The 15,464-nt window shown below is 46.2% G+C and overlaps 1 protein-coding gene across 1 annotated transcript in view; it reads left to right on the top strand.

Annotated features, from left to right (window-relative positions):
• Nucleotides 1-15,464, top strand: part of LOC137300537 (prostaglandin G/H synthase 1-like) — a 78,006-nt gene that overhangs the window by 53,234 nt on the left and 9,308 nt on the right. The window contains exons 8-9 of the mRNA XM_067969664.1: nt 91-337; nt 4,708-4,994. Of these exons, the coding sequence (XP_067825765.1) occupies nt 91-337; nt 4,708-4,994 (534 nt within the window). The remainder of the gene's footprint in view (nt 1-90; nt 338-4,707; nt 4,995-15,464) is intronic.

The following is a 15,464-nucleotide window of genomic DNA, read 5'->3' as shown; positions in this document are numbered from 1 at the left end:
GTCTCACTTTTAGCTTTTCATTGAAGAGTTAAAAATCAACTAAGCAAAGGAATAAAAGGGGAAACGTTTAATTATTTGATTTGCATTAAGGTAGTGAATGGAGAGGTCTTTCCTCCATCTGTGAAGGACGCACCCATCAAAATGAAATATCCAAGCACTTTACCAGAGGAAAAACGCTTTGCCATTGGCCATGATTTATTTGGCTTGCTACCTGGACTGATGATGTATGCCACCATCTGGCTTCGAGAACACAACCGAGTCTGTGACATCCTGAAAGAAGAGCATCCAACTTGGAGTGACGAGCAGCTTTTCCAAACCACCAGACTCATACTTATAGGTAGTGATCTTCATTTTTTTTAAAGTATTTCCTTGCTCATTTTCTCTCACTACATGTAACTGATCACCAGATAAATTTTACACTTTAGAAAATTAGATGGTGCAGTGGGTTAGTACACTGTACTTTCAGAATTGTTACCTTGTCCCAAGAGGAATACTTGAAGATTATCAGGAATGGTTTTCAATCGTGGATCTTAGTCCTTTTAGCTTTTGGTGGAAAAAAAACATGCTCAGTGAAGGCAATGGCCAAGATATGAGTGATAAATGTTTGGAATTTTTTTTTATTCATTCATGGGATGTGGGCGTCGCTGGCGAGGCCAGCATTTATTGCCCATCCCTAATTGCCCTTGAGAAGGTGGTGGTGAGCCGCCTACTTGAACCGCTGCAGTCCGTATGGTGAAGGTACTCCCACAGTGCTGTTAGGAAGGGAGTTCCAGGATTTTGACCCAGTGACAATGAAGGAACGGTGATATATTTCCAAGTCGGGATGGTGTGTGACTTGGAGGGGAACGTGCAGGTGGTGGTGTTCCCATGTGCTTGCTGCTCTTGTCCTTCTAGGTGATAAAGGTCGTGGGTTTGGGAGGTGCTGTTGAAGAAGCCTTGGCGAGTTGCTGCAGTGCATCCTGTGGATGATACACATTGCAGCCACGGTGCGCCGTTGATGAAGGGAGTGAATGTTTAGGGTGGTGGATGGGGTGCCAATCAAGCGGGCTGCTATGTCCTGGATGGTGTCGAGCTTCTTGAGTGTTGATGGAGCTGTACTCATCCAGGCAAGTGGAGAGTATTCCATCACATTCCTGACTTGTGCCTTGTAGATGGTGGAAAGGCTTTGGGGAGCCAGGAGGTGAGTCACTCGCCGCAGAATACCCAGCATCTGGCCTGCTTTTGTAGCCACAGTATTTATGTGGGTGGTCCAGTTAAGTTTCTGGTCAATGGTGACTCCCAGGTATTGATGGTGGGGGATTCGGCGATGGTAATGCCATTGAATGTCAAGGGGAGATGGTTGGACTCTCTCTTGTTGGAGATGGTCATTGCCTGGCACATGTCTGGCGCGAATGTTACCTGCCACTTATGAGCCCAAGCCTGGATGTTGTCCAGGTCTTGCTGCATGCGGGCATGGACTGCTTCATTACCTGAGGGGTTGTAAATGGAACTGAACACTGTGCAATCATCAGCGAACATCCCCATTTCTGACTTTATGATGGAGGGAATTTCATTGATGAAGCAGCTGAAGATGGAAGGGCCTAGGACATTGCCCTGAGGAACTCCTGCAGCAATGTCCTGGGGCTGAGATGGTTGGCCTCCAACAACCACTACCATCTTCCTTTGTGCTAGGTATGACTCCAGTCACTGGAGAGTTTTCCCCCTGATTCCCATTGACTTCAATTTTACTAGGGCTCCTTGGTGCCACACTCAGTCAAATGCTACCTTGATGTCAAGGGCAGTCACTCTCACCTCACCGCTGGAATTCAGCTCTTTTGCCCATGTTTGGACCAAGGCTGTAATGAGGTCTGGAGCCGAGTTGTCCTGTCGGAAGCCAAACTGAGCATTGGTGAGCAGGTTATTGGCTAGTAAGTGCCGCTTGATAGCACTGTCGACGACACCTTCCGTCACTTTGCTGATGATTGAGAGTAGACTGATGGGGCGGTAATTGGCTGGATTGGATTTGTCCTGCTTTTTGTGGATAGGACATACCTGGGCAATTTTCCACATTGTCTGGTAGATGCCAGTGTAGTAGGTGTACTGGAACAGTTTGGCAAGAGGCGCAGCTAGTTCTGGAGCACAAGTCTTCAGCACTACAGCCGAGATGTTGTTGGGGCCCATAGCCTTTGTCGTATCCAGTGCACTCAGCCGTTTCTTGATATCACGTGGAGTGAATCGAATTGGCTGAAGACTGGCTTCTGTGATGGTGGGGATATCGGGAGGAGGCCAAGATGCATCATCCACTCGGCACTTCTGGCTGAAGATGGTTGCAAATGCTTCAACCTTGTCCTTTGCACTCACGTGCTGGACTCCACCATCATTGAGGATGGGGATGTTCACAGAGCCTCCTCCTCCCGTTAGTTGTTTAATTGTCCACCACCATTCACGACTGGGTGTGGCAGGACTGCAGAACTTTGATCTGATCCGTTGTTATGGAATCGCTTAGCTCTGTCTATAACATGTTGCTTCCGCTGTTTAGCATGCATGTAGTCCTGAGATGTAGCTTCACTAGGTTGGCACCTGATTTTTAGGTACGCCTGGTGCTGCTCCTGGCATGCTCTTCTACACTCCTCATTGAACCAGGGTTGATCCCCTGGCTTGTTGGTGATGGTAGAGTGAGGAATACGCCAGGCCATGAGGTTACAGATTGTGCTGGAATACAATTCTGCTGCTGCTGATGGCCCACAGCACCTCATGAATGCCCAGTTTTGAGCTGCTAGATCTGTTCTGAATCTATCCCATTTAGCACGATGATAGTGCCACACAACACGTTTGTGTGGTGTCCTCAGTGCCGAGACGGGACTTCGTCTCCACGAGGACTATGCGATGGTCACTCCTACCAATACTGTCATGGACAGATGCATTTGCGACAGGTAGATTGGTGAGGACGAGGTCAAGTAATTTTTTCCCTCACCACCTGCCGCAGGCCCAGTCTGGCATCTATGTCCTTCAGGACTCGGCCAGCTCGGTCAGTAGTGGTGCTACCAGAGCCGCTCGTGGTGATGGACATTGAAGTCCCCCACCCAGAGTACATTCTGTGCCCTTGCTACCCTCAGTGCTTCCTCCAAGTGGTGCTCAACATGGAGGAGGACTGATTCATCAGCTGAGGGAAAACAGTAGGTGGTAATCAGTAGGAGGTTTCCTGGCCCATGTTTGACCTGATGACATGAGATTTCATGGGGTCCAGAGTCAATGTTGAGGACTCCCAGGGCCACTCCCTCCTGACTGTATATCACTGTACCGCCACCTCTGGTCGGTCTGTCCTGCCATTGGGTCAGGACATACCCAGGGATGGTGATGGAAGAGTCTAGGACGTTGGCTGAAAGGTATGATTCTGTGAATATGGCTATGTCAGGCTGTTGCTTGACTAGACTGTGGGACAGCTCTCCCAATTTTGGCACAAGTCCCCAGATGTTAGTGAGGAGGACTTTGCAGGGTCGACTGGGCTTGGTTTGCCTTTGTCGTGTCCGGTGCCTAGTGGTCCGTCCGGTTTTATTCTTATTATGACTTTTTTTAGCGAGATTTTACAACTGAGTGGCTTGCTATGCTATTTCAGAGGGCAATTAAGAATCAACCACATTGCTGTGGGTCTGGAGTCACATATCGGCCAGACCGGATAAGGACGGCAGGTTTCCTTCCCTAAAGGGCATTAGTGAACGAGATGGGTTTTTACGACAATTCGGTAGTTTCATGGCCACCATTACTGATACTAGTATTTTAATTCCAGATATTTATTTATTTTAATTGATTGAATTTAAATTCCCCAGCTGCCGCGGTGGGATTTGAACTCATGACTCCGGATTATTAGTCCAGGCCTCTGGATTACTAGTCCAGTAACATAACCACTCTGTTATCCGGATTTAGTGGGCGGGGTAACAGAGATAACACTATTACTGCAACAATAATAACAATAACAACAATCTGCATTTATATAGCGCCTTTAACATCGAAAAACATCATGAAATGCTTCGCAGAGGTGTAATCAAAAAATGGACATCAAGCTAAAGAAGGAAACATTAGGAGAGGGCGACAAAAATCTTGGTCAAAGAGAGGGTTTTAAGAAGGGTCTTCAAGGAGGAGAGGGAAATGGAGGGATTTAGGGAGGGAACTTCAGAGGGTGGGGATTAGACGCTGAAGGCATGGCCATCAATGGGGGGTGAATGAGGTGAGGTGGGGGGGAATGAACAAAAGGCCAAAGTCATAGGATCAGAGAGTTTGGGGGAGGTTGGAGGACTGGAGGAAGTTACAGAGATAGAGAGGGTCACGGCCGTGATCAATGTAAACACAAGGAAGAGAATTTTAAATTTGAGGCATTGATTATAATGTGCTGGACTCTATAACAAGAGAACTAGGGCACCAGAGGGATGAGTTTCAATGGGTGAAATCTCCTCCCTGATTTTGCTGATATTCTGTTCGGCTGTTAGTGCTGTGACTTTTTTGGGTCTTTTTACCCGTTCAAAACAATGCCATTTGGATGCAAAAGTAAAATCTTTAAACGTATACTTGTCAAATTAGAAAACCAATTGAGCTCAATGCTGTTAAAGTTTCATCTAATTGCGTACAATTATTAACTTAATAATGAGATGTTACAATATGAAATACTTGGAACCTGACTAAGTAAACCTGTAACTTCGACTTTGTACATTTGTCTATTTCTCTGCTTCACAGGGGAAACGATCAAAATAGTTATCGAGGACTATGTGCAGCACCTGAGCGGTTATAATTTCAAGTTGAGGTTTAACCCTGAGCTTCTGTTCAAAGAGCACTTTCAATACAGAAACCGGATTGCAATCGAGTTCAACCATCTCTACCACTGGCATCCACTAATGCCTGACACCTTCATTGTAAAAGGCCAGGAGTTCAGCTATAAAGACTTTCTTTTCAACACAGAAGTCCTGTTGGATATCGGAGTGGAGGATTTAGTAGAATCATTTTCGAAACAGAGAGCAGGACGGGTAAAATGTCTTCCTTCTGTTCCGGCATTTTACTTTAAAATGTTTTGGAAATAAGTTATATAGAGCTAAATGTAGCTGGGTCCTGTGAAGTGAAAGTCTGAATTAAGAGTATTTAATTATTGTGTTTACATTTCCTGCTGTTGTTTAGTTATGCAATCTGCTAGGTTATGGCCCATAATGTTTTTCTATTTTCAGATCAAATACTTGCCCCAGTTCATTGCCAATTCCCACAGCCAGTCTAATACTGGTACCTTCCTCTTTGGACTTGTAGCGTACTAACTTGTAAAGCAGTCCTGAATGTGTTCTAAGAGGCCCATCCTTATTTATCCCCCCACCCTCCCATTCGGTTCCGCATATCATTTACCAGTTCCAAGCAGGAGAGCAGACTGCCATCTGCTTCCATGTCTTTTCCTGCAATCGATCATCAGGGGGAAGACGAGAGTAACACAATCTACTTACCTCTTTGATTTTCATCTCCTTCAAGTGAAAAAGTGCTTGTCCTCTGTGTCCCCACCTGATTGTCCAGCTGAGATTGGAAGTTCATCATATAGGAAACAACGGAGGTGAACCCACATCCTACCATTTCAGGCTACGGTTCACTGGGCAATTCAGTTAACAGGAATTCATATTGAATGTTAGTGGATACAACATTTCAACTAATAAGAGCAACTCAGCTTCTAGGACAATGTTATTCTAGGCTGCTTCTGGATAGTTGGGGGAATAAATCCAACATTGTTGAGCCCTTTTATGGGTGTAAAATGGATGCAACGATGACCAATTTAGCAGGGCAGAGGCCCGCACCTGATCTACACAGGCATTCGGGTCACTGCTAAGTTGTTCAATGACTTTACTTTAGGCAAACCTGGCGGCTGTCTGAAATGAGCACAGGCCTCATTTCAATATTGAAATGAATCTCCTGCACCCATTTCACACCCGGACTCAAAAATTTGTTAAGACTAGTCGGAGCTTGTGATGCACAAGTATTTCTGGGTCTTGAACTGCCTAATCAAAAGTCCTTAAAGTGACCACTGGAGGACGCTCAAAACCCCCCCCCCCCAAAACTTCTGAAATATTGGGCTCGATTTTCGCACCCCCGAGCGGGTGCGTTCGCGGCGGGGGGGCTGCGAAAATCGGGGATTCCCGGGGCGGGTCCGGAGCCCGGCTCCAACCCGCCCACTTCCGGGTTCCCCAGTGACGCGCTGACATGCGAGCGCAGCCCCCGCATGTGGGACTCCCGCAAGCAATTAAAGACGGCGGGGTGCCACTTAAAGGACTCATTAAGGTATTTCAGGTCATTTACAGACCTGATTAACATAACATTTTAGGAGGGGTGGGATTTTGCAATGAACTGAGACTGTTTCCCGTACTGGGGGAAACACTCCCAGTTCAAATGGACGTGTTGCAGCCATCAGCCTGTGGCAGCTGCAAAGGTCCATTTGACAGGTGGTGGGGGGGGAGACCCTCACTCATTGCAGGAGGCCACTCTGTCACTTTGGACAAAGTTTGGACTCCACCACCCTCCTCCTAACAATAAAATTCACAAACTTGCACACTTACCCCGGGGTCCAGACACATTTACCTACCTTGCGGACCCCCTCAAATGTACATCTTCTGGATGGGGGCCGCCGTAGCTGCAGTCATGACCTCCTCGGAGGACGAACAGCATCACCAGCCTTGCCGGACACGCCGTTCACCTCTGACACGTGGAGCCCCACAACAGAGCGCTGTGACACATCCACCTGTACAGCAGGAGGGAGGGCAACCGCAGAGAGAGATGCGTCGCAGAGGGCACTACCCTCGCCACAAGGTCCACAGACCGAGGCTCAGCTTCCTGGACCTCTCTGAGCAGCAGTGCACACGGAGGCTCAGAGTCACTCGACATGTAATCGTGGACATCTGCAGCCTCTTTCATGCCGAGCTGCTCCTGGCTGGCCCGAGCACCATCTTCTTACCTGTCGCTGTCAAAGTCACCACTGCCCACAACAACTTCTCCTCCGCATCCTTCCAGGGTGCCACTGGGGACATCGCCGACGTCTCTCAGTCGTCTGCACAAAAGAGCCCTGCAAATACACCTGCACCCACTCTGCAGTGACACAATGGGTGGCATCAGTTGTGGGTCTTCATAGTGATCCTCAGGAAAGGGCATTATTGCACAGACCAGACAAGATTCGCAAAGACGTGGCAGTAGTGGTGCCAATATAATATGTTATGTGGGTTGATCAGAAATTAAATATAGGTAAACACCATGACAAACCCTCAAACATCCTTGTGCATCCCCTTCATGCTCACGACATGTTTGCCTTACGCTTCCTACTACACATATGTGATGCATGCCCTGTGGCTGCAGCACAGGTGGTGGCAGGTTGGGTGAGGCTGGCCGTGAAAGAGATGCACGAGAGGGTGAGTATGAGATAGAGCCATGAGAGTGTATGAGGATTGGGTTGAGTGGTAGTGGCGGGATGAGTACTGGCGAGGTGAGTAGGTGCAGGTAAGATGAGGATGAGCTTTGAGTGGGTGTGAGGAGTGATGTGATAGAGTAGTGTTGGCAGTGCAGAAGGAGATGTGGGGTGGGGGCGGTGATGTGGCAGATGGAGTGTAGGGGAATGAGTAAGTGTACTCACTTCGGCTGACCTACTTAGGTGATTGGAGCGCCTCCTGCACTGTATGCAGGTGAGCGATATGTTGGTGGTGCTGGTGACCTCCTCTGCCACCTCGAGCCAGGACTTCTTGGTGGCAGAGGCAGGCCGCTTCCTCCCGCCCGCCGGGGGGAAGATCTCTGTCCTCCCCCCTCCTCCTCACCCCATCCAATAATACCTGGAGTGAGGCATCATTAAACCTGGGAGCAGCCTTCCCCCTGGGCTGCTCCATGCTGTAATTTTTCCTATTTCCTGCAGCATCTGTCAGTGGAGGACTGCCCCTTTAAATAGGGCTCCTCCAGCTGACAGTCTATGCTGCGCATGCGCAGTCCGCCCGCTGCGCAGCTTTCCAGCGCGAAACCCGGAAGCAAAGGTAAGTGGATCCAATTAGCCTGCGATTCCGTGCGGAGCACCCCGATTTCACTTTGCGCGTTACCCACGTGCCCAGTTGACCCCCCGCCGCGAACCTGCTGCCCTCCTAATATCGGGCCCATTGTTTCTCGTGGATTTGGAAGGAGCAGGAGTGCTCCTCCTGACTCCACAAAACAACTCCTGACCACTGTCGGCTCGCCCTCGCACCCCCCCTCCCGATTGCCTCGTCCACCATCCCGGACTTATCTGTGTGGCTCATTGCCAGCCGAAATTGGTAAGTCTCAGACAGGCGAGCTGCACCGGGGCTCCTGAATTATGCTGAAGAGACCTGAGGGCGAAGTTTGTTTGGTCCTCAAGCCTCTCCGTTTTGGAGCGCCGTTGCTGCACAGCACTCGAATCGGGTCCAGTTTGGGGCTAATGAATTTAGGCCCTTTGAAGTCCCCAATCCATACAATGCTGTTACTTCTGCAAAGTTCTGTAAATTGCCAATCAATCTTTTTGTCTATTCCTTTTCCCTATTCAGTGGTCTATAATTAACTCCTAATATTGTTACAGAACCTGTATTATTTCTCAATTCAATCCAGAGAGCCCTGGTCTGAATACCACCTACACATAATATGCTTTCTAATTCTGTAATCACATCCTTCCTTTTTGTGTTTTCTATCTTTTCTGAAAATACTAATGCCAGAAATGTTTCGACTCAGTTGAAGCCAAGTTTCTGTCAGAGCTATGACCATTGGAAATAATGCAACACCACAGACTAAGAAATCTTTTTGTGAATAATGACGAAAATAGAAGATACTTGACATGTGGATATTCTGAATGGAATATATAGAAAAGTAACAGCACGGAAGGAGGCCATTCAGCCCATCGAGTCTGCGCTGGCTCTATGCACGAGCAATCCAGTTAGTCCCACTCTCCCGCCCCCTTCCTTGTAGCCATGCAAATTTTTTCCTTTCAAATACTTATCCAGTTCTCTCTTGAAGGCCATGATTGAATCTGCCTCCACCATCCTCCCGGGCAGTGCATTCCAGACCCCAACCACTGATCATGGCTGATCTTCTACCTCAACTCCACTTTCCCGCCCGATCCCCATATCCCTTGACTCCCTTACGGGAACCTGACAGCAGAGATGCGGCCAGGACTGTGCTATCTACTGACACTTGCCATTGCGGCGATGGTGCGTTTTCTGGTGAAGGATACATTGAACTCGGTAGAATATTTGGTTACCTGCAGCTTATGCTTTGCTTTATAACTCTAAATTTGTTTCATAACCAAATATCTGCTGAGCTTCTTTCTCAAGTCGCTCATTAATTGTAGCTACTCTTGGTGAGAGTTTTCTCTGCATATCTACTACTCCGAGTGGGGCTAGCGGAAAGCATTATACTAAAGAAGTTCGGAAGTTTGGGGCTCAAATTACTTTGATTCATTATGTAGATTGGTCAAATATTTAGCCGACAATCACAAAACTGGGCCAGCCAGCTGCATTTAAAGAGAGGATGTTTACCATTAAAAGGGAATCACTTTTCAAGTGTGTTGAGCCCTTAAGAGGGAGTCACTTTTCAGGTGTGTCAAGCCTTTAAAGGGGAATCACTTTCATGTGTGTCAAGCCTTTAAAGGGGAATCACTGTATCGAGCTGCATTGAAATTTCCAGAATCATGGCTAGGAAGGAGCAGCATGGACAAAACTGGCCCATTCAGTGATGAAGCCCTGGAGGTCCTGGCGTGGGAGGTACAGAAAAGGAGGGTGGTTGTTTTTGGGACAGGAAGCCATCCACGCAGAGTTTGAAACATTAGTAATTGTATCTTCCATGGTTCTCCATTGGAGTGCACTTTTAATGCTGCAGAGGAGTTTCCATGTCATGTATTATACAGGTGAGACCCAGCATATCTTCACAATAGCTACTTGTATATGGGACTATCACCGTATTTGGTATTGGGTAACTAAATAGAAAACAAACATTAAAATTGTTATCTTGAGAGGAACAAAAATAAAAAGGTTATAGGGCTCGATACATTATAACAGCACAGCAATCTGTTCTTCAGATTTGTGCTCAGTTTCAGCTTAAAGCTACTAAATTCTGAACACATCTCTGTCAGGGTACCCCCAATATTTCTGTCTGATGAGAGCGAGCATTTGGCAAGGACACAACATTATCGACAGTTGGATTTAGTGCCAAAGTTAAGTCAAGTTGTATGCTGAAAACAGGGCAAATGGATAACTGTCAGCAATTTATTCCCTACATCATTGACAGAACAATAACATACGTTTCCATCCCTGTCAGTATTTGCAATTGTAAACAATTTTACAACACCAAGTTATAGTTCAACGATTTTATTTGAAAATCACAAGCTTTCGGAGGCTTCCTCCTTCCTCAGGTGAATGTGGAAATGAAATCCTCGAACCTATCACATTTATAAATCACAGAACAATACCTGGTGATTACAGATAGTCTTTCCAACTGCCCATTGCCAAGGAAATCAAAGTGTTCAGACAGAGAGGTGTTACCTACAGGGCCACCGAATATACAAACATCCAAAAAAAAAACATAGAGAGGCAGAAACATAGAAACATCCGGAAGGAAGAGAAAGACAGCAAATGACCCGTTATATTAAAAACAGATAACTTTTGTTCGCTGGTGGGGTTACGTGTAGCGTGACATGAACCCAAGATCCCGGTTGAGGCCGTCCTCATGGGTGCGGAACTTGGCTATCAATTTCTGCTTGACGATTTTGCGTTGTCGTGTGTCTCGAAGGCCGCCTTGGAGTACGCTTACCTGAAGGTCGGTGGCTGAATGTCTTTGACTGCTGAAGTGTTCCCCGACTGGGAGGGAACCCTCCTGTCTGGCAATTGTTGCGCGGTGTCCGTTCATCCGTTGTCGCAGCGTCTGCATGGTCTCGCCAATGTACCATGCTCTGGGGGCATCCTTTCCTGCAACGTATGAGGTAGACAACGTTGGCCGAGTCACAGGAGTATGAACCATGCACCTGGTGGGTGGTGTCCTCTCGTGTGATGGTGGTAGCTGTGTCGATGATCTGGCATGTCTTCCAAAGGTTACCGTGGCAGGGTTGTGTGGTGTCGTGGACGCAGTTCTCCTGAAAGCTGGGTAATTTGCTGCGAACGATGGTCTGTTTGAGGTTGGGTGGCTGTTTAAAGGCGAGTAGTGGAGGTGTGGGGATGGCCATAGCGAGGTGTTCGTCGTCATTGATGACATGTTGAAGGCTGCGGAGAACATGGCGTAGTTTCTCCGCTCCGGGGAAGTACTGGACGACGAAGGGTACTCTGTCGGTTGCGATCCGTGTTAGTCTTCTTAGGAAGTCTATGCGATTTTTCGCTGTGGCCCGTCGGAACTGTCGATCGATGAGTCGAGCATCATATCCCGTTCTTACTAGGGCGTCTTTCAGCGTCTGTAGGTGTCCATCGCGTTCCTCCTCGTCTGAGCAGACCCTGTGTATTCGCAAGGCCTGTCCATAGGGGATGGCCTCTTTGACGTGGTTAGGGTGGAAGCTTGAAAAGTGGAGCATCGTGAGGTTGTCCGTGGGCTTGCGGTAGAGTGAGGTGCTGAGGTGCCCGTCTTTGATGGAGATTTGCAATGTACTTGTTTGCACTTGAGTAACACAGTCACACCTAGTCCAAAGAACACTATGGATGAGATAAACTAATGTATTTGAATGTGGCCAGATTCAAATACATTAGTTTATCTCATCCACATTGTGGTTGCAGTTAAAGCATATCAACCCATTTGTTTACCCACGGTCCATTTTAACTTGGAGATTTGGCAGACTATATGTCTAGATGGCTTTGTCCAAGTTTTATCTACTCTTCCTCGTCGGAACAAGGGGTCTGCATTTTTTTTAATAAAACAAAACATTTTCGAAAATGGATGATGAAATGATAAATAGTGGTTTACCAAAGTAGAGGATGTATCTAACGCAATAAAAAGATCGAAATATAATAAGAACAGATTTAAATACAAACAGTGCAAATACTTTTGTTTAAGCGGTCATGACACCACCTTTATAACACATTGAATACATCTAAATAGAAATCCAAAAAAATGTTGCTGGTGACTTACATTATATTTCTGTGGAACTTTATACGATAAAGGTGGTATATAAAGAAAAGAAAGACTTGCATTTATATAGGAATATAGGAACAGGAATAGGCCATTCAGACCCTCGTGCCTGCTCCACCATTTGATTAGATCATGGCTGATCTGTGATCTAACTCCATATATCCGCCTTTGGCCCATATCCCTTAATACCTTTGGTTGCCAAAAAGCTATATATCTCAGATTTACATTTAGCAATTGAGCTAGTATCAATTGCCGTTTGCAGAAGAGAGTTCCAAACTTCTACTACCCTTTGTGTGTAGAAATGTTTTCTAATCTTACTCCTGAAAGGTCTGGCTCTAATTTTTAGACTGTGCACCCTACTCCTAAAATCCCCAACCAGCGGAAATAGTTTCTCTCTATCCACCCTATCTGTTCCCCTTAATATCTTATAAACTTCAATCAGATCACCCCTTAACCTTCAAAACTCCAGAGAATACGACCCCAATTTGTGTAATCTCTCCTCGTAACTTAACCCCTGAAGTCCGGGTATCATTTTAGTAAACCTACGCTGCACTCCCTCCAAGGCCAATATGTCCTTCCGAAGGTACAGTGCCCAGAACTGCTCACAGTACTCCAGGTGCAGTCTAACCAGGGTTTTGTATAGCTGCAGCATAACTTCTGCCCCCTTGTACTCTAGTCCTCTAGATATAAAGGCCAACATTCCATTTGCCTTCTTGATTATTTTCTGCACCTGTTCATGACACGTCAATGATCTATGTACCTGTACCCATAGGTCCCTTTGGACATCCACTGTTTTTAACTTTTTACCATTTAAAAAGTACCCTGTTCTATCCTTTTTAGATCCAAAGTGGATGACCTCACATTTGTCTACAATGAATTCCATTTGCCACAGTTTTGCCCATTCACCTAATCTATCAATATCGCTTTGTAATTTTATGTTTTCATCTACACTGCTTACAATGCCACCAATCTTTGTGTCATCGGCAAACTTAGATATGAGACTTTCTATGCCTTCAACTAAGTCATTAATAAATATTGTGAATAATTGAGGCTCCGAGACAGATCCCTGCAGGACTCCACTAGTCACATCCTGCCAATGTGAATACTGACCCATTAACCCTACTCTCTGTCGCCTTTCGCTCAGCCAACTTCCTAACCAAGTCTGTACTTTTCCCTTGATTCCATGGGCTTCTATCTTAGTTAACAGTCTCTTAAGTGGGACCTTATCAAATGCCTTCTGGAAGTTCATATAAATAACACCCATTGACATTCCCCTGACCACTACTTTAGTCACCTCTTCAAAAAAATTCAATCAGGTTTGTCAGGCACGACCTACCTTTCACGAATCCATGCTGGCTCTCTCTGATTAACTGAAAATTCTCGAGGTGTTCAGTCACCCTATCCTTAATTATAGACTCGAGCATTTTCCCCACAACAGATGTTAGGCTAACTGGTCTATGATTCCCTGGTTTCCCTCTCTCTCCTTTCTTAAAAAGCGGAGTGACATGTGCAATTTTCCAATCTAGAGGTACAGTTCCTGATTCTAGAGAACTTTGAAAGATTATAGTTAGAGCATCTGCGATGTGCTCACCTACTTCCTTTAAAACCCTGGGATGGAAACCATCTGGTGCTGGGGATTTGTCACTCTTTAGTGCTATTATTTTCTTCATTACTGTTGCTTTACTTATGTTAATTTTATTGAGTTTTCTTGGGATTTCCGGCATGCTATCCTCTTTTTCTACTGTAAATACTGACGCAAAGTAATTGTTCAACATATCCGCCATTTCCCCATTGTCAATGACAATATCCCCACTCTCAGTTTTTAAGGGGCCAACACTGCTCCTGACCACCCTCTTTTTCCTAATGTAACCATAAAAGTTCTTTGTTTTGGCGCCTTTCACAACCTCAGGACGTCCCAAAGCGCTATGCTGCCAATGAAGTACTGTTGAAGTGTAGTCACTCTTGTAATGTAGGAAACGCAGCTGCCAATTTGTGCATGGTAAGGTCCCACAAACAGCAATGAGATAACGCCCAGATAACCTGTTTTGGTGATGTTGATTGAGGGATGAACGGTTGGCCAGTACACCGGGCGAACTCCCCTGCCCTTCTTCGAGAAGTGCCATGGGATATTTTACATCCACCTGAGAGGGCAGACGGGGCCTCGGTTTAACATTTCATCTGAAAAACGGCACCTCCAACAATGCAGTAACATCAACAACAACAACTTGCATTTATATAGTGCCTTTAACGTAGTAAAAAGTCCCAGCACTCCCTCAGTACTGCACTGAAGATTTTGTTCTCAAGCCTCTGGGGTGAGGCTTGAACCTATGATCTTCTGACTCAGAGGCAAGAATGCTACCACTGGAGATGGTGCTCACATGGCATAAATGTTACCTGCCACTTGTTATCCCAAGCCTGGACCTTCCAACAGTGGCCTGTAACACAGGTGAAAATGACTGGAAGAGCACAGCGCACTATTATTAAGATGTGAAGATACCAATCTGTGGATTTGCTTCATCTCCTGTGTGATTGACACAGAACTTGGAAGGGTGGTAAACAGTGAGGAGGATAGTGATAGTCTTCAAGAGGATATAGATAGGCTGGTGGCATGGGCGGACTCGTGGCAGATGAAATTTAATGCAAAAAAATGCGAAGTGATACATTTCGGTAAGAAGAATGAGGAGAGGCAATATAAACTAAAGAGCAATTCTAAAAGGGGTACAGGAACAGAGCGATCTGGGGGTATATGTGCACAAATCATTGAAGGTGGCAGGGCAGGTTGAGAAAGTGGTTAAAAAAGCATACGGGATCCTGGGCTTTATAAATAGAGGCAAAGAGTACAAAAGTATGGAAGTCATAATGAACTTTTATAAAACACTGGTTCAACCACAACTGGAGTTTTGTGTCCAGTTCTGGGCACCACACTTCAGGAAAGATGTGAAGGCCTTAGAGAGGGTGCAGAAGAGATTTACTAGAATGATTCCAGGGATGAGGGTCTTTAGTTACATGGATAGACTGGAGAAGCTGGGGCTTTTCTCCTTGGAACAGAGACGGTAGTGAGGAGATTTGATAGAGGTATTCAAAATCATGAAGGGTCTAGACAGAGTAGAGAAAGAGAAACTGTTCCCATTGGAGGAAGGGTCAAGAACCAGAGGACATAGATTTAAGGTGATTGGCAAAAGAACCAAAGGTGACATGAGGAAATTTTTTTTCACACAGCGAGTGGTTAGGATCTGGAATGCACTGCCCGAGGGGGTGGTGGAGGCAGATTCAATCATGGCCTTCAAAAGGGAACTGGATAAATACTTGAAAGGAAAAAATTTGCAGGGCTACGGGGATAGGGCAGGGGAGTGGGACAAGCTGGATTGCTCTTGCATAGAGCCGGC

Source organism: Heptranchias perlo, chromosome 31, assembly GCF_035084215.1.
Source record: "Heptranchias perlo isolate sHepPer1 chromosome 31, sHepPer1.hap1, whole genome shotgun sequence".
NCBI lineage: Eukaryota > Metazoa > Chordata > Chondrichthyes > Hexanchiformes > Hexanchidae > Heptranchias > Heptranchias perlo.
This window is presented reverse-complemented; position numbering and strand designations above follow the sequence as displayed.